General features: G+C 41.8%; 3 protein-coding genes across 4 annotated transcripts in view; 2 read left to right on the forward strand and 1 right to left on the reverse strand.

Annotated features, from left to right (window-relative positions):
* LOC130572033 (V-set and transmembrane domain-containing protein 2-like protein) overlaps positions 1-2,872 on the forward strand; it is a 31,154-nt gene extending 28,282 nt beyond the window's left edge. Inside the window, exon 4 of the mRNA XM_057363439.1 lies at positions 1,242-2,872. Coding sequence (XP_057219422.1) covers positions 1,242-1,574 — 333 coding nt within the window. The 3' untranslated portion in view covers positions 1,575-2,872. The remainder of the gene's footprint in view (positions 1-1,241) is intronic.
* A 1,026-nt stretch (positions 2,873-3,898) lies between these two features.
* On the reverse strand, positions 3,899-12,818 carry tti1 (TELO2 interacting protein 1). Its single transcript, XM_057363426.1, has 8 exons — positions 12,703-12,818; positions 9,521-11,816; positions 9,245-9,403; positions 7,839-7,987; positions 7,593-7,733; positions 7,279-7,483; positions 5,408-5,495; positions 3,899-4,788 (listed from the first exon to the last, which is right to left on the reverse strand). The coding sequence occupies exons 2-8, from the start codon at positions 11,793-11,795 to the stop codon at positions 4,587-4,589; spliced, it is 3,219 nt and encodes a 1,072-aa protein (XP_057219409.1). The 5' UTR covers positions 11,796-11,816; positions 12,703-12,818; the 3' UTR covers positions 3,899-4,586.
* On the forward strand, positions 12,757-16,445 carry rprd1b (regulation of nuclear pre-mRNA domain containing 1B). 2 transcript variants are annotated; one of them, XM_057363437.1, is made up of 8 exons: positions 12,757-13,166; positions 13,874-14,037; positions 14,585-14,714; positions 14,801-14,943; positions 15,046-15,167; positions 15,287-15,413; positions 15,669-15,844; positions 15,948-16,445. In XM_057363437.1, the coding sequence occupies exons 2-8, from the start codon at positions 13,887-13,889 to the stop codon at positions 16,095-16,097; spliced, it is 999 nt and encodes a 332-aa protein (XP_057219420.1). In that variant the 5' UTR covers positions 12,757-13,166; positions 13,874-13,886; the 3' UTR covers positions 16,098-16,445. The 2 variants fall into 2 exon arrangements, with proteins under 2 accessions (XP_057219420.1, XP_057219421.1); XM_057363438.1 differs by having other exon boundaries at positions 14,804-14,943.
* Positions 16,446-19,151: the final 2,706 nt, after the last annotated feature.

Consider the following 19,151-nt stretch of genomic DNA (forward strand, 5'->3'; position numbering starts at 1 on the left):
TGCTCTCCACAGCTGCATGTCACCGCTGTTCACTGTTGCATGTCACTACAATTTACCGCTGCATGTCACCGCTGTTCACTGTTGCATGTCACTACAATTTACCGCTGCATGTCACCGCTGTTCACAGCAGCATGTCACTGTTCTCAACCTCTGCATGTCTCTGCTGCTTGCTGCTGCATGCCACTGCTCTCCACCGTTGCATGTCTCTGCCGGTCACAGCAGCATCGTCGCTGTTCTCCGTCGCTGCATGTCACTGCTGTTCACCGCTGCATGTCACTGTTTATGTCACTGCATGTCACTACGTTACCCCGTTTCATGTTGCCTCTGCTCGCCGCTGCATGTCTCTGCTGCTTGCTGCTGCATGCCACTGCTCTCAACCGTTGCATGTCTCTTCCGGTCACAGCTGCATTTTGCCTCTGTTCGCCGCTGCAGGTCTCTGCTGTTCGCCGCTGCATGCCACGGCTCTCCACTGCTGCAGGATGCTGCTTTTCGCTGCTGCATGTCACTGGTCTCCACCACTGCATGTCGCTGCTATCCACCGCTGCATTTCACTGCCGTTCGCTGCTGCACGTTGCTGCTGTTCACCACTGCATGTCACTGCTGTTCACCGCTGTAGCCTCATGCTGGCCCTCAGCGTCTGCACTGCTTCTCTCATAAGGAGGCAAAGTGGGGTCTCAATCTCCCTCAGGGCCTCGTTTTAGCCCACAGTACATGGAAATATAGGGTAGTTAAAAAAAGAACAAAAACTGCTGCTGAAGAAAAACAATGCCGTAAGGCTTTGTTTGTTGATGTGTGACTCAAGTTCCTTTACCAAAACATTTCCTGTAGTTAATGTGCTTCGAAGGCTGTTGCAGATCTGATGTATGCCTTCTTAAAATAAAATGCGGTAACACTTTATTTTACGGTGCCCTTGTTACACATGTATTTACTATGGTATTTACTACACATTATGCATAATTACATGTAACTACCCCTAAACCACACCCTAACCCTATAGTAAGTACATGTAGTTAATTATTATTACTCAGTACTTAAATGTATAACTACGCTGTAACACGTAAAATAAAGTGTAACCTAGAGATCTGATAACTGCAGCTTCTACCCAAATCAGCTGGAGTCCGGTTTAATTCGCCATATTCAGTGGGTGAAGTCAACGCATGAGGCTTATTCATTATGTAATGCACTGACGGGTCAGTTTTTAACATCTCACAGCTGAAGAATATCCTCTCCGTTCTCTGTAGGTGGTGAAGGTTGCGGGTAGCAACATCTCCCACAAACTGCGTCTGTCCAACGTGAAGCCATCAGACGAGGGAACATATGAATGCCGTGTCATCGACTTTAGCGACAGCATGCTGCGTCACCATCACGTCCGGGCATACCTGCAGGTGGAGCAGGGCGAGGGGAACGCCGCGCCTCCATCCCAGCAGGGAGCAGCGTCGCCGGAGGAACTTCTGCAGTCTGGGCACCACAAACACCAGTCTACCCATCACGGCCACCACAAAGCCGGTCGAGAGCTCAGGAAGAGGTCCGCTGATGACAGTAACACTGACTGCACGGAGAGTTGTGCACTTTAAAATCCTGCTCTTAGTTCCACTCACACCTCCCCACACCCCGTCACGCCAAGAACCCAAAACCACCACCATCCCTTAGTCCTTCAAACCCCTAAACCTTAACACAAGATGTATATTTGTGTATAAAACAACAGCGAGTTCAGAACAGCGAGTGCATGACACAAATCTTTCTAATATTTGCTAAGCAAAGCAACCAAATCAGACACCTCTTTGGTCGTTTTTAGCGGATTGATGGTTTTGATACAGTAGACAGATGGATGAAACTCACTGAGAAATGTCAGTGCCGTATATTTAGCCAATAAAGTAAATAAATAAATATGTTTTGCATAACACGATGAAGCCTATTGATGAAGTTTTTTGCATTGTGACATTTGTTTGTTAATACTGCAGTCTAACGCGTTTGCCTTTCTATAGCCATCTCTGTTATGTAGGTTACATAAATTGCATCCTTATTATGAGCTAACATTTGTGAATTGTTGTAAGCTAAGGCAAGAGTTCTGAACACTGATTGTTTATGTACTCGCTCATTTTTGTTTATTTTTAACGGATTGTAGTTTTAAGCACATTGCAATCCCTCAGATTTCTCATTTCTATTAATAGTAATGCCTGGTTGGGTATAATAAAACATGGGAAGGAAATGTGCTTTAATGTCAAAATGCAGGAAAAAGAATCTTAAAGTTTTTAGACTAGGCTTCTTATGCTGTGATGCAAAATAACTTTCTTGTTTTTTCTTTTTCTTTCTTTTGGTTTTGGGGTAAAATATGACCCAGATTTATTTATTGACCATTTATATTCAGTAAAAAAAGGGCAGGACAAAAGTTGTAAAATGTTATTCATCCGGTGAAAGCAATTACATTGACATGCTGTATTTACTCTCATTGTTTACATGTATAATGTAGAAGGCACCGGTCTGAGTCACATTTAAAAGTGCCACTTTTCCTGCAAATATTTCATTCAGCTTTAGTCTTATCAATGGACAGATGGTGCACACAAACAATATTATGTTTTGTGATTTTTATGCGGCTTTTAAAAGATCTTTAAAGCAGTCACAGTATGTTTAATGGTATTAATGACTGCTTTCTTTCCGGTTTATTTGAATTTTATGGTCGAGTGAGACTATATGTACAGATTGTGTATATTACAGTAATCCTACAGAACTGATTTCACACTCATGTACGCCTTTATCACAGTAATAAAAACATTGTACATTGATCATACAACTTGGTGTATTATAAAGACGCAATCCTTTGTCTTTAAAAAATAAATTTGACTTCAGTATTCTCAAATCAACCTCTGCTCTCCAACCGTCACATTTATTGAATGACTTCAGAAATTGTGGCATGACCATACGTGGTCATACATGTACTGAACTCTTAAAGGTACAGCAGCATAATAAAAAAAACCATGACGGAAAATGATCGAACAAAACTAAACTTCAAAAACGTTTTTGCCACGGCAAATTTTTGACTAGTAAGCAGCTATGTAATGCAATAAAAGTGAGTAGTTTAAGCTGAAGTCAATGTGACGTGACCAACACCACCAAATCGCTTTGCACCTTCTGTTATAACAAATGGCTCTTCCACCTTCCGCCCTTGAATATGACCTCCACTCTTCATCATTTCTTCACCGCCGCTCATCTTGTTATCCTAAACGGCAGTGAATCTCAAACAAAGCTCATGTCAAACGGTTTGACTCCATAATGACGCTGGCGCACTTATCAGAAGCGACCGAGGGGGAATTGCATTAAGCGGCTGCTCGTGCCACTCGGGCCTGGTGAATAATAGCGTCCGAGTCCGTTCTGGCAGGAGGATAAATAGCAGAATACAGTGCAGATATCACAGCACCCCAACACAAAGCATATGAGGCAGCTTTAATGCGACTCCCATTACAGACCCCCACATTATTAGACTGTTAGAGAAACCAACCCAAAAATCAGCGACGATCTCTTAAATATCTCAAATAATCCTCCTAGACATCAATGATCTTGAATGGAGCACAAATAGAAACTTTTCTAATCTGCAAGAGAAAAAGAGTCAGAAATCTCACAAATGTGTCTGTCGTTAGAGTTTGTCAATGTGTCAAACTGAGCTCAGATTCGTCTCGTCTGCAATCAAGTCAATATTATTGAAGATCTCAATATGAACTCAAACGTTTCTCATCAAATTCACCCAAATCCAGATTATTTGACCTCTACAATCTGCATTCATTTACACCTTCATGGCTTTCAACAATTACAGTTTATATTTCTATTTTAGGAAACGATGATTAAATCAAACACAACTAAGAACTCTTATCAAATCACCTGAGCTATCAAAGAGACCTTTACCTGAGAATAGGTCAACCTTCGGAAGACATTCAGAAACATTTATTTTTATTATAAAAATAATATACAGATTATACATGAACATACAATCTATATTTTGTACACACAGACACAGCCTCTTTCTTACCATGATAACCGCAGTTCCTTCCAAAACATCACGTAACTTCATAAAGTGTGTTCAGTCATTTGGAATAAATCATTATATCATGAAAATACTAATAAAATAACCGAGCTTCTTACACTGTTCAAAGAAGATCTTTATATGAATGTATTATTTTGTAAAAGCAACATTAACACGAACTAAAAATGAACAATTCTTCCACAGCATCTATTCCTCTTTTACTTTAACATTTACTTGTGCATTTGAAAAAACAAAACGCGTATTTGTTAACATTAGCTGATGCACAATGAACTATGAGCAACTGTATTAACATTTAACAAAGATGAATAAATGCTGCTGAACACGTGAGCTGAAGAACTAACGTTCATAAATGGAAATCTTTTGTAAAGTGTTACTGAAAAAACAAGTAGATTAATGATCATTAGCATGATAAACCGTTTGTAAAGAACACAAACTGTGTGAGGAAGACATGTGCCTATCATACATGTACGTCATCATTTTGTTTGATCAGCCTCACGGTTCACACGTAAAGCTCATGAAACTGTTATTTGTCCTCTGAATCCCTCTGATCTCATGTCTTCCCCTGCGGGGGATCAAACTCCCGCAGTAATTCCAGGATGTTGTCTGTGAATTCGTTCCTGGGCTTGTGGGATCCGCTCAGCGTCACGGGCAGCAGGTGTGGATGAGGAGGCTCGTATGATACAGGACAGAAGATCTCATTCAGAGTCAACCAGCACGAATCAGCGTCCAACTCCATCAGGTGCCGGAAAACACTGGAGGAATTAACAGAGAAAGAAAAACACCTATTAGCCTAAATCATGCTAATGCTGAAGAATATCAGAGCGCTTGTGGGTTTGCAGAGCGTTGCATCAGCAGCGGGAGGGTCACGGGTTCCATCCCCCGGGAACACAAATACTGAAGTCACTTTGGATAAAAGCATCTGCCAAATTCATAAATGAAAATGCAGACAGTGGTTTAAGTTTAATTTGTAATGCAGTTACATATTACTGGTCAACTGGTCAGATAATGTTAGTGAAGTCTAAATTCCATCTAAAACCATTCGAAACGGCATTGTGATAATTCCTGTATAATTGTTAGTAGCTTTTATGAGCTCATGATAAATGAGAGACGAATATTTGTACTGATAATGGTCCTGTGGTGTGATCATTTATTCAATGAACTAGAGGAGAAACCAACAGTGATTCAAAATTCTTGAAATGGTGAATATATAGGATCTGAGATCTAGTTTTTCATAAATATTTTCATCTGAAATTTTCATGCTGATAAAAAATCCCAAACCTACAAACCTGATGCTAAACAATTCACTTCATATATGAAGATTTTGAAGAAAGAAGTGCAACGTGATTTTGCTTGTGGGATGGTTTGGGTTACCTAAGACACGCCTCCTGCAGTTTGATTGGTTGTCGGCAGCTCAGGTATGGAAAACAGGCTTCGGTGATTCGATCCATGTCGGCCTCCACTGCAAACAAACATTCAGAATAAACAAGCGAGTCTTTCCATATTAAAGGTAATAATTTACAATCTTTTAATCCAAGTGAGTTACATTTCGAGGTAATGAATGGATTAATAATTAATACTTGCATGCAAATTCTTGCAGAAGAATTTCTGTAGAATCAATATTATAGTCTTACTACATACTACTTTACTTCCTTATTCTGACACATTTCCGAGTGAAAAGGAATTTCAAAGGAAGAAAATGAGTGGGCGTAGCTTGTGTTTTTCACTGCGAATTGATTGGATGTGTGAAAACATCTGTTGCATTGATTCTGAAATGAAACTGGCAGCAGCAGAGGAGTTAACGGATGCTCCGCCCAAGCCGTCTAACATACGTCATTTGAGATGGATCGTCATTTCAGGGCGGAAGTGCATTTTCAGATTTTAACTGAAGATTATTAGAGCACCCGAATTTTAAAAAGAAAATTACCCACATTGATAAGCTATTTACTATAAACGCTGCAATATTTCATGAAAAAATAAGAATTGTCATTTTTAATTTCACTGGGACTTTAATGCTAAACTGAAGTATGCAAATTGACTCAAATTGGCCATCAAGCAACAGCAAAAAGAATTGATTTTCTCTTATTATTTCATGATGATTTAATGACTTTTACCTTTAAAGCCTTTGTGCAACATGTGTATTAAAGTGTGTGCATTAAAACAAACACAGTTTGGTTTGATTTTTAGTTATTTAATGCAATGACATTTATACAGCTTAATGTGTGCCCTAATTGGACCGATAACAATTCCATTTCTCTTTTCTGCGAACGCTCCTGTATTTCTCTGGAGTATTTAGAACCTGCGACTCCAAATTCACTGGAACAATGCAAACAATGCACATCTGCATGGTAATGAGCGCAGATGCTGTAATATATTCTAATAGCCTCCATGGCAGCATTATCCTCATTAATTAATTAAACAGCATGATGTAGAGCCTCATTACTCAAGAAAAATGAAGGGGTGTGCAGAGGGACGAGCGAGCGAGAGAGAGAGAGAGAGAGAGAGAGAGAGGTAGAATAGAAACGTGGCAGTGAGAGGTGAAACACTATAGCCGGTGGAGAAAATAAAGCAGGAAGTGTGTCTGTTATTCTGTGACACACCCTTATGAAAATCACTATGGTGATTTTAGTAACCATGTTTCTGACAGATTGATTACCAGTTTTACCACAAATACTATGATGATACTATGGTCTCATAACCATTTTAAATTTGTGCTTACTATGGTTTAACTACAGTAAGAGAAGTTTTTTTGGTTCTATTTGCAGTTCAACCATTGTTAGTTCGTATAGAGTTTGGACACACTTGACTGTGAATTTGTGAAAATGTTGGATCAAAAATCCAAAGTATGCGTTCTTTAAATTTGTGCACTAAGATGAATTTTACCCATGTATGAATTTACGATTTGTCTTGAAATGTGTTGGTGTGGATAGCAGTCAACAGTTGTCCAGCACAGATGAGACACAGGTCATCTTAAGATGTCTTAAACAGCTGCGTGCTTACTTTGAGTAAGTGTGCCATCTAGTGTTCAACAGATGCACACTTAGTATTGGGGTGTCACAACATACTGGTATAACCGTGATTTTGCGTTGATGCTACATGTATGACAATATTGTAAATATTTCATTTCCAGTCAAATTCAGATGAAATAAGTGATAGCATTGTTTATTTATTTTTATTCCAATAGATGATGTGATCATGTATATCAGTAGCGAGCTGCGTCAGTATGCAGAGATGCTCATACTCACTGAGGTTGAGTTTGACACACAGCGGTCCGAGACCCTGCAGCACAGCCAGCTGTAGTTTATATGCCAGTGTGTGTGTGTGGACGGGACCGGATCGCCCGCTGATCTCCGCCTGCTTCACCAGACTGGACGTGAGCCGGGGCAGGACCTCCTGAGACACCCGCTTCCTGAGGAAATCTCCACACGTCTCGCCCAGAACGCACAACACCTGTACAGACACAGAGAGGGAGAGAGAGAGAGAGAGAGAGGAAGTGGGTGAGACAGAGAAACACATGAGGAGAGAGAGAGAGAGAGAGAGAGAGAGACACTCATCTCACCCTGAAGGCTTGTGGGATGGCGAGAGGATCGTCGCTGGTCAGACGGTGGAGGAGAGCAGGCCAGCACCGGTGCACCATGGGAAGAAGCTCGTTCTCGTTCTCACACAAAACACACACACACAACTCCAGAATGTCCAACACCTGCAACGACAGCACACGCATTTTATTTCACACACACACAATGCTCTCACACACATTTCAAGTCAAACTCTTTGACAACATCTCACGGTGAAGTAAACAGAAAACCTTGAGTCGTGTTCTCAGACTGGAGTCTGACAGCAGGTGGACGCATCGCTCCATGACGTCTTTTGCAATCTGAACGTGAAGAGGACGTTCTTCTTTCACAGCTGGACCGTCCATGTCTTCATCAGGTGTTAATGTCGAGGGAGAGACATCTGCGCATAGATACAAGTTTTCATATTGAATGTATTATTTAGTTATTAGTCTCGACATGTTTATATGGTGAATGTGAGCCAGACATCATGCAGACGCTCCGTCGCAGCAGGATTATTAAGGCTCAAACTGAAATAACAAGTGGATTTATCTTTAAATCAGCAGCGGTGTAATGAGGGAAACGTGAATGAAGATTGCTCGGGGAGTTCGACTCTGGGCTGATGCTTTATTGACCTGAAACCTCATCATTCTGCTTTATGACCTCTGTGAGACACAAACTGCTTCAGATAAAACACACATCTCAGCTTCATCTGCACTCCTCATGAAACTATCAGGAACGACTGCTTCACACATTTTTATACTGCAATGTTTTCCTAGTTTATTACCTTTACAAAATGTGTGTTAGCATTTGTAAAACTCACTGTGACGATGCTAGTGGGTTGTGGCTTGTTGCTTGATGGTTGCTATGGTGTTCTGCATGGTTGTTAGCCTGTTGCTAGGTTGTTACTATGGTTTTCTGGATGGTGGCTATTTAGTTTCCATGGTTATGGTTTCTAAGGAGTTTTTATAGTGTTCTGGGGGGAAGGGGGGTTGCTAGGACATTTCTATCATGTTCTTGGTGGTCACTAGAGTATTTCTACTATGTCCTGGGTTATTACTAGGCTAGGCTAGGCTAGGGTATTTCTACAATGTCCTGAGTGGTTGCGAAGGCGTTTCTAGGATGTCATGGGTGGTTGCTAAGGTGTTTCTAGGATGTCATGGGTGGTTGCTAAGGCGTTTTTAAAATGTCATGAGTGGTTGTTAAGGTGTTTCTAGGATTTCATGAGTGGTTGCTAAGGAGTCTCTAGGATGTCGTGGGTGGTTGCTAAGGGGTTTCTAAGATGTCATGGGTGGTTGGTAAGGAATTTTTGTAATGTCATGGGTGGTTGCTAAGGAATTTCTAGAATGTCATGGGTGGTTGCTAAGGCGTTTCTAGGATGTCATGGGTGGTTGCTAAGGAGTTTCTAGGATGTCATGGGTGGTTGCTAAGGCTTTTCTAGAATGTCATGGGTGATTGCTAAGGCGTTTCTAGAATGTCATGGTTGGTTGCTAAGGAGTTTCTAGGATGTCATGGGTGGTTGCTAAGGAGTTTCTAGGATGTCATGGTTGGTTGCTAAGGCATTTTCTGAAGAACCTAAAATATGAGAGAACTTATATAAGAATGCTTGCCTTAGCAAACAACCATTATACATGTTAAAATACAATATAAAATCACAAACCTAGATCATCAGGATCTTCCTCTTCTACTCCAATCCCTTCTGAAAGCTCCTTCTGTTTCTTATAATTCAAGAGAAATGTCTTCAGGTTCACACAGTCTTCACCTCGAGTCTCTGTGCTGTTGGGCTTCTGGTGTCCAGTATTGCTGGGAAACCACCTCACTGCATATAAGATGTTTGGATGACAATTATAAGACACAAAATTAAGACAATAAAACAAATCTATGTTTAGAAATTCTGGGTGATATCAGTGTAAAGTCAAGAGTGAGTAATTCTGACCGAGCGCTTTCATGAGTGAATGCAACACAGCACAGAACTGCGGCGTCTTCTGATCATAACTGAGATCGAGAGCCGTCAACACGTCCTGCACCACATCAGCCACCAGAGGCAGCAGACTCGCGTCCGATTGAGCAAGCATCACCGCCAGAACTCTGGGAGCGTGCGGGTGAGCGTTGGGTCGAGCCAGGTTCAGAGAAACATCATTCAGAAGGTAGTCTGAGTTTTGAATCACCAGATCTTTGGGCGAACCGTAACCGCAAGCCTCGCAGATGTCACACATGGCGCTGGAAGCCGATTGGCTGATGAGAAGCGACTCGTCGCCAGCTTTCTCCAGCACGGGGTAGAGCGACGTCATAAGAAGCAGACGGAAATCAAGGCCTAGGGCTAAAGCGAAACCACCGATGCCCTCCAGCTGGATGGAGATCTGCCAGATGTTGCTGTTCAGCTGGTGGATTGTGGGACTTCTGGAGGCTGGAAGTAACTGAAAACGTTTTTTATCAGGATTTGTAAAAACTGGAGACTCAAGTGTCCCGTGAGTTTCATCATCCAAGTCCTGAGACACTGTGGGAAGATGCCAGTTATTAAAACTGATGTACTCTTCAATGACGGACACGACTGAAGATTTGATTTCCTCTCGATTTGATCTCGAACGCTCCGAAACGTTCATCTTCACGCCGATGCCCGCCACACCCACGAGGATCTCGTTCAGAACCAAAGCGGCCTGTTTTCTGTAAACAGAAGACTCCTTGTACAGTTCCATGAAGCGGTCGACGAGAAGGTAAAGGTTCCCGTAGTAGCCCAACATCCAACAGATCTTTCTGAGCGCTGAGAATATCTTATCATCTGTGAAGTAGAGAAAATATTTCTTCTGCGGCTGTAAACGGTGCACGTCAGGTCCGAGGTCTGTGGAAGGAGTAAGAGTTCTGTCCTCGATGATCTTCACATCCGTTACATCCAGCTCCAACACTTGCATCAGCGCTTTAGAGATGCGTTCTAGATGGACCGCTGATGTGAGTACAGCATCCACTTTGGGTCCGAGAATCTGGAGGTAACCAAGAAACACGTTGAGCGTGAAGAGCTTGCGTTGATCGTCTGTAGTTCTCATGAGACGAGGTAGAGACGACACCAGGCTGTGAAGGTTCTCGGAGAGGACGCCAGTGAAGTCCTGCCCGCCGTTGACTTGGCTTCTCTGTGCAACTTCACGCAACACAACGTCACATCTGTTTTTAACTTCTGTCTCCTCATCGTTGACGGCACCCACCAACGCTTCCAACAGAGGACCGACACATTCCCCCAAAGACCGGCTGCAGTGCGAGAGGAGGACGTGAGACAGATTGACTAACTCCAGTCTCACTTTCCAGTGGGGATGTGCCGAAGTGCAAGAAATAATCTTTTGTAGGACCACTGAAAGGCGTTGGGATGTGTTCTTGCGCCAGGATGGAGTCCTCTTAACAATGAGTTCCTCGACCCCCTCAAACTTACCGCCGGATACATCATCACCAACATTCCCAATCTGTTCATCAGCCATCACCAAGGCTACCGATCTGTACCAGACTCTCATGGCCTTCAGCGTCACCACATGCCCCTGTCTGACGTCTCCGCCAATCACGTGAGTCAGGGCACGACAGATGCCGGGCAGAAACGTGGCTAAAGCCCGACCCAGCAGACCCCTCTGGTTCGGTCCCGGCTCAACGTGATCCTGCGTGCAGTCGCACTGCTGAAACAGACACAGTAGACATTTAAGAGAAGCTGTCTGGACCCCCCTGGCTTTCTCCTGCTCGGCGATCGCAAGAAGCAACGACACGGCCGCTCCGAGTCCAGGTAACATGCTCGGCTCATAAAGCTTGAATACGATATCTCCGTATGCAGAATGCAGGAGGGTGTCCAGGCACCCGAGGACGGCGAGCTTCAGCTCCTCTGAGGTCGCGGCCGGCTTTCCCGGGTCTCTTGGGGAACAGAGACAAAGGCACAGCTCAGAGAACAGATCCCGCAGAGATTCCCAACGCTGAACGCAAGTGTTCTCCAGGACGTAGGACGTGGCTTCCATGACCGCCTGGATGAGAGCCTCACGCTTCGGGCCGGGGGTTTTGAGGACGAATCTGAGCGGGAAGAAGATGTAGTCTTGGAGTTGCTGGAGGGCTCCATCGCTCACGTCGCGGAGGTGACCGCTGAGAGTCTTCACGTTAGCAACCGTGGGTTGTTTGGTGAGAAGAACGCAGGATGGGCGGAGATACGCAAATGCAATTTTGGGGTCGTCGATCTGATGTTCAGCCATTCTCCATGTGTGTTATGAGGTCTGTGAAGGAGATTATAGAGACATGCGTAAGACACATGAAAATTCAACCAATTACAAAAGAATTGCATGTAACAAAGAAATTTACCCTGCTGAAAATCACCAGATTCTATTTGAATTATAATATTTAATTATCATCATAACAGCAATTGTTTTGGTTTTAATGAAAAATATAATGGTCTCTACTGGTAATGTGTTGGGTCTCTTTATGGTATTTTGGCTATCTATGACACATTGCCATTAACAAATAAAATGACAAAAATGTATGTCAACACTAGAAACCATCAGAGAACCTCTAATAGGTTTAATGGCTATAAGGGAATTTTTAATGGAAACAATAATGGTCTCTACTGGTTATGTTGCCCTGCTGAAAAAAACTATAGAAACCCAATAGAAACCATTACATAAATTCTATTGGTTTCCATTACAATACCATTATGAACCATTAGCTTTTCCATTAAAACCATTACAAAATTCATTTTTCTAGTGTGTTTTGGGCATTATTCCAGTAGAATGAAACATCCCACCAATAGATTCCATCACATACCAGTAGAACCATTATAGTTTAAAACCTATACAAATCCCTTTAAACCATCAAAACCATTATAACTTCTTTAATGGTTTCTATTTTTTTTCAGCAGAGTGGTCAGGGATCCCTGCTGAAAAAAACAATAGAAACCATTAAAGAAGTTTACCAACAGAACACCATTAAATCCTGCTGGAATAAGACCCAAAACACACTACAGAAAGGAATCTGGTTTAATGATAAACATTTGTAATAAACCCCATAAGAACTCGTATTGTTCATTAAAGCAAGGTAGGTTATTTTATTATCATGAAGTGAGTTTAAATGAATCAAAAATGTACAGTATGTAATAGTAACGCTTACTTTGATTGGTTCAATCCAACAACAGCGTCATGATCAACATCAGATAAACAGATCCAAACTCATAGAGCCACTAAACTCTTCATTTCCTTCTATGACAGTTCTCAAAAGAACACACATGACCCTAAATCACGCTGTGCAGTGTGCACTACAGTGCTGTGCGGTGACTGCTGAGCACGTCGCGCGCTCTGCCGCTCTCTCCCGCGCGTCCCGATGACGTCATGCGGCGCGACGCTCGTTTGTTTATCAGCCATAACTTGCAGCAGAATCGCATCGTGTTCATTTCACACAACCTGCACAAGTTTCGAGGAATAAACGCGCGAGTTTATATCGCACCGACCCCGATCTGTTGCTATCTCGAGCTGCAGCGCGCTTCCGGTCAGCGGTGACATCACATCAGAGTGTTTCCGGCGTGTTTTGTGTTGTAGTGAGTTAAATCCAGATTAAGCGTCCGAAACTGCAGACAGGTAACGATCAGTTTTTAATTTCTATGTTATGTAGTGTTTATTTGTTCGAATTCGTGTGCTTATGATGACTTTGTTGCATTTTTGTAATGTAAACAAAGTATTTAATAAAGTTTTACCTGTACAGTGTAACTGTAATGTAAGAACACGTATAGTTTTGGTTTTGTTTAAAATAATCATGTGCAACACTGGAGCATATAGTTCTATATATATTTTTAAAAAAAGTACATAGTTGCGGTATGTCACATTAATATCTGTGCTTGTATTCTATGTGCATGTATTTTGTAAATATGTTTGACAATTTTACATATGTATGTAGATTCTTTTACTTGATTTTGTTTTTCTGTGTTCTGGAAGCTTCTGTTACCACGGAAAACTCTTAAATTATAGGTGGATATAACTATAATCTATTATTTACTTTATGCATGTGGTGTGTGTGTATATGGCCAGTTTTAACGTCATTATTTGAGGGCATAATTGACATGGATAAGAAAAAAGATGCTGTGACTGGTTTCAGTTTCTGTTTTACACACTTGATAGTTCCCTTCTAGATTGATCAATAATAGAAAGTATGTCACATGTTTGGCACTGTTTGACATGTTACTGTATATGAACTGTCATATATGATCGTAAATGTTAGACACTGCACCGTGAACTCCTCCTAAAGTTTCTCAAGTGTGATTGGCTCACTGTGTTTTGTGTTTTCTCAGGGGTTTGGGGGAGATGTCGTCTTTCTCGGAGTCTGCTCTGGAGAAGAAGCTCTCAGAGTTGAGTAACTCGCAGCAGAGCGTTCAGACTCTCTCGCTGTGGATCATTCACCATCGCAAACACTCCTCGCTCATCGTGAAAGTGTGGCACAGAGAGCTGAAGAAGGGTGAGACACGTTTTCACTCCAAAACACAATCAACACAATATTCCCAACGCTGATTCATCTTACCTTGCTCACACGCTAGGGCTGTGCAATTAATCGAAAATAATTGTAATCGTCAATTTTGGTCTTCAACAATTACAAAAACAAAATAATCGACGTAAAACGATTATTGTGCGGCATTCCATTTGGCAAGGATCATCTCTTTTCTTGTGGTATAAATCCACAGCGCACCCCCTTCCTTTACAGTTGTTCAGCTGTGCTATTTCTTTACATTTATTTTTCAGTTGAATTCACAGTTTGAAAACCAAGTTTTTTTATTTTTCTATGTTGTTTTAAAACTTAGTGAGTAATCATGTTAAATAATCAGGATCTCAATATTGGCCAAAATAACCGTGATTATGATTTTTGTCATAATCGAGCAGCCCTATCACACGCTAGCACAATTATGTTCTCGTATTTTACTCTAGTATATAGTACGGCTTGTTTTTAAATGTGAACATGTTTCCCATCAATATTATTCATTTCTTTTTTTGTTCCGTGTGTTGTTCAGCTAAGACCAGCAGGAAGTTGACGTTTCTCTATCTGGCGAATGACGTGATTCAGAACAGTAAGAAAAAGGGCCCGGAGTTCACCAAAGACTTTGAAAGCGTGTTGGTTGATGCCTATTCACACGTGGCGAGGTAAAACCCCCTGACATTATCACGTGTGCTGTTCTCAGTAGAACGAATCTCTCCGTTGAACTGACTTTCGCTCTGGTTTCCTCCAGCAGGGATGGAGATGACAACTGTAAAAGGTCCATGGAGAGGCTGTTGAATATCTGGCAGGAGCGAAGCCTCTACCGTTCGGACTTCATACAGCAGCTCAAATTGGCCATCGAGGATTCGGACAGCCCTAAACACAAGCCTGCAGGTCAGCACGCTGCCCACTGCCGTCTCAGGATGAGCCTCGTGAAGTTATGCTAAATCTGTCCAAACTTTATATTGCATCCAAAGATGTGCTTTCTTGTGTTAGATGGGAGGAAAAACTTAAAGAGAAGCTACCAGAAGATCCAAGAGGAAGAGGAGGAGGAGGAAGATGATGATTACAGGGCTCAGTATTCTCCACAAGAGACTGATGCTGCTGCTCCTCAGCTGGTACGAATGTCCCGGGCATTTCATCAGAAGTGATTTGACCTGTTGAATTTTACTGACGAGTGCTCACGGCTGTGCGTAAGATATCACAAGTGTTGCATTAAAGGGATTTTACTCCACAGACGGAGGAACTGGTGAAAGCCCTTCAGGATCTGGAGAACGCTGCATCCGGCGATGCAGCCGTGAGACAGAAGATCGCCTCCCTGCCGCAGGAAGTGCAGGACGTCTCTCTTCTGGAGAAGATCACAGGTAGGGTTGAGAATCAACAAACTAATCGGAATTCTTCTGTAAGCGTCCTGATGAAGTGCAGATCTTGATCAAATCCAGTCAGAGGTCCAGGTGCACATCAGGCTCTTATTCGTTCTGGTTTTGATCGGGTTCTGTTGGGGTTTATTTTCGTTTTGACCTTGAAAATGAGCTTTTATCCACAGCGACTTTCAGATGGGTGGGTATTTGAACACTAGAATAGACCGTGAGTCGACTCGACCTTTCTTCATTTGGCAGATAAGCTGGCAGCAGATAAACTCTCGAAGACTGTAGATGAGGCGTGTCTCCTGCTGGCCGAGTATAACGGACGTCTGGCGGCCGAGTTAGAAGACCGACGGCAGCTAGCCCGTATGCTAACGGAATACATCCAAAGCCAGAAAGAAGCGCTCAGCGAGAGGGAGAAGAAACTGGAGGTAAGAGAGACTTCTCTCATTTCCGTACGGAGTCATTCCATGAAAGGACCGGGACCATGTTGAGCGATGGATTCATGCGTTCATTGTTTGATTTTTATTGCAGGAATTCAAGCAAAAACTCGCTCGGGTCACACAAGTGCGCAAGGAACTTAAATCCCACATCCAAAGTCTTCCAGACCTGTCTCTCCTACCTAATGTGACCGGTGGTCTCGCCCCGCTCCCGTCCGCCGGAGACCTCTTTTCCACTGACTGAACGTCTGTCAAGCGCCGGCCCTCTGAGACTCAAAGTCCCTCTAAGATCTGAGACTTCAGAAATATCTGAACCAAGAGCGGAGCCCGATTCTGATGCCACCAGCCGAACGCTCTCTTTTGGTGATCTTCCTGCAAGAGCGAAACCTCGACGCCATCGAACTCATCAGTCAATTTGAATGAAATGTGATTCAGAGTGTGAAAGTTTTCCTTTGAGTGAAGTTGTTGTGAAAAAGGAAAAGCCTTTGCTTTGTGTTATGTCAGTAGATATTTAGTTTTATGGCTTCCGTGGATAACTTTGCGTTTGTGGTTTTGGAAACGACTGAACGTGAGAATTAAATTTTAAACAAAGTCACTGTTACAGACTGAGTTCATGATATCACCAGACATTAGACACGGATCATTATTAGCTGGTATATATTTGGTTTCAGATATCGCTGATATTTGCTGAAAAGAATATAGTACGATCCTATTAATTGATAAATGATTTAATGTTGCATCTATGTTGGGAATAACCAGGTTAACATTGATACAACATTAAGTCTTTGCTAGCAGGTTTGTTTTATTTTCACTGTATGTTCATTTAACTATGGCTAAACACTTCAGTTCAGAATGACCATTTCTAAAGTTTAAGTTTTTAATTTTTGTTGAAATTTTTAGGGCTTTTTGGGAAAAGCTATTCATTATGGTCTGTGAATATTTCAGTACACAGAAGAATCGTCTTATATTCTGCAACAACCATCATGGATTCATTTTTGTTTGCATCATAAAGATAAACTCATTCTTGTAGTTATATTTTGTTTTTAATTTCTTCAGTTGGCACATTTAGTGGAGTCAATAAATTTTACAACTAGATGAGCTTCGACTGGTGTCAATATGGTTAAAACAACATTTGCATAACAGAGAACATGAAATAACCTCTTCCACCATTTTAAAACACTTTCGATGTAATATTAAGGAAATACTTTCATACTTCCCATACATCCATTTTTATGTTGGAAAAACTAAAATGATTTGGTTTCTTTTAAATGTCAATCTAATGTTTTTTTTTACAGAGGTTTAGCGTTAAGTTAAAAAAAAACTTTCCAGACTCCAGAAGTAACTATAAAAACTGTTGTGGAGAATCAGTTTTCTTGGTGCAGAAAGAAAATGCAGTCATGTTTGGAACTACAGGTCGCTCTACGGCACAAGTTACTTCTGGATTCTTCTTGGTTGACATTTTATAGCGGTTACCAGCGAATATAGTGCATTTTCAGCCAGCTACTGGACTTAACGTCAAAACACCTCTGCAGTTACTTTACCTCTGTGTGTATCATTTTGATACTGAAAGCACTCTTGAACTTCAGAAAAAACTGTCAAACAAGAACAATCGTTTTCTCAATAGCAGTTTCAACAGGTTACTGCAGATCTTAGGGATCTTCAGTTTTCTGAGGATGAACTTGGCAACACTTCTTCCTGTGAATCTCCAAATGTCTTCGTTCTGTAAATGTCTGTCCACACAGGTAAGATTTTTCCTCTGTGTGAACTCTGTGGTGTTTTTTAATTGGTTAGAAGTAATAAAGGTTTGGCCACATTCAGAGCACATGAGATGCCACGACTGTGTCAGATGTTTTCTCATGCTCTTTAAATTTGGAGAGTTGTAAAAAAATGTTTTTTTTCAGATGGAAGAAACGCGAGGCTTATCTGTACGAGTCTTCATGTGCCTCTTCAGGTTATTTTCAGACATGAATGTTTCACTGCACTATTCACGTGATCTCACTCCAGAATGATAGAGAAGATGATCTCTCAAAGTCGTTGCCCACGAAAAGCTCTTTCCACACAGATGACATCTGTAAGGTGTGAACTCTCATGTGCACTTTAAGACAGTCTTTACGAAGGAAGATCTTTCCACATTTCTTTTCTCCAGTGTGATTTCTCAAGTGCCTTTTAAGATCAAAGAAAAAGGCCCTGTTTACACCTGGTATTTAAATGTGCTTTGGTTGATTGAATCACGATGTTAAACACAGGTTAAAACAGGGTGTAAAAACTTTTGAGCTTGTCCACTTTCAACCATTTCCAGAGATGGTTGTAAAAAATGTAAACGTATTTTTACCTCGTCCAGGTGTATGCCCAGCTGGTGCAACTAACCCATACCTTTGAGTATTCAACACTAACGGAACACACACACCAGAATAAATCACATCATCTTCATCTGTCTGTTCTTCTTTGATTTGTGTTTTCAGCTCCATCTCACAGTCCAGCAGCTTCACTGATGTCTTCTGCTCTTCATTACAGACAGAAAGCAGAAGATCTGGAGATGTTTGATCACAGAGAGAAACACCACATACATCCTGAAAATAACATCACAACAAACACAGAATAACATTCAGAGCCTGGATACATCTGTACAAAACTTTCTGTGCAAATGTGTCCAAACCTTTCTGTTGAGTTGGTCTCTCTCTCTGAGTTTTGTCTCCAGTAACTTCACCTCTTTCTTCAGCTGACAGATTTCTGTCATCAAATCATCAATATCCAGCATAGACAGATCAGTTCCTACTGATTTACAGCACATCACATCCACCTGCACCATCATGACGGACATCTGAACACAACATCAAAATTATGTTCACACCAGGGGTGGACTGGCCATCTGGCGTTTTCCCGGTGGGCAGCTAACGTTTGTGGCCGAAACGGACGCATTGGCCGCTGAGACCATAAAGTTTTAATGGACTGGAGATGTTTCATATCTGCCTGAAAGAGAATTTGTGTCTATATTGTCTCAATGCATAGCGAGGAGAATAATTTGAGTGGCCAAAGACTCTTCAAGGATCACAGATGGAAATTTGCAGAAATCAGTTGAATTTTGCTGTCAGAAAGCATAAAAACATGAAGGAAAACTGCACCTCCATCACCATATGTTGTTTGGGACACTGTTCAAGAAACAAATCTTCTGCTCTGCTCTCATGCAAAAACACCACTTTAATTTCCCATACTGGAACTTCAACCAGGACTGGGTTCTATGGCCGTATGAAATGTAAAATAGTTTTTTTTACAGCAATAACACAGGATAGGTTTGGTG

The sequence above is a fragment of the Triplophysa rosa genome, linkage group LG21 (genome assembly GCF_024868665.1).
Source record: "Triplophysa rosa linkage group LG21, Trosa_1v2, whole genome shotgun sequence".
NCBI lineage: Eukaryota > Metazoa > Chordata > Actinopteri > Cypriniformes > Nemacheilidae > Triplophysa > Triplophysa rosa.

Bases quoted from the DNA above. Each gene is read 5' to 3' on its own strand.
- rprd1b (XM_057363437.1), top strand. From the start codon at position 13,887: ATGTCGTCTTTCTCGGAGTCTGCTCTGGAGAAGAAGCTCTCAGAGTTG. The intron at 14,715-14,800 runs GTAAAACCCCCT...GGTTTCCTCCAG, and splicing joins GCCTATTCACACGTGGCGAG to CAGGGATGGAGATGACAACT. The intron at 15,168-15,286 runs GTACGAATGTCC...TTTACTCCACAG, and splicing joins ATGCTGCTGCTCCTCAGCTG to ACGGAGGAACTGGTGAAAGC.
- tti1 (XM_057363426.1), bottom strand. From the start codon at position 11,795: ATGGCTGAACATCAGATCGACGACCCCAAAATTGCATTTGCGTATCTC. The intron at 9,404-9,520 runs GTCAGAATTACT...TCTTATATGCAG, and splicing joins TTCACTCATGAAAGCGCTCG to TGAGGTGGTTTCCCAGCAAT. The intron at 7,988-9,244 runs GTTTGTGATTTT...ATCTATGCGCAG, and splicing joins GGAAGATCCTGATGATCTAG to ATGTCTCTCCCTCGACATTA.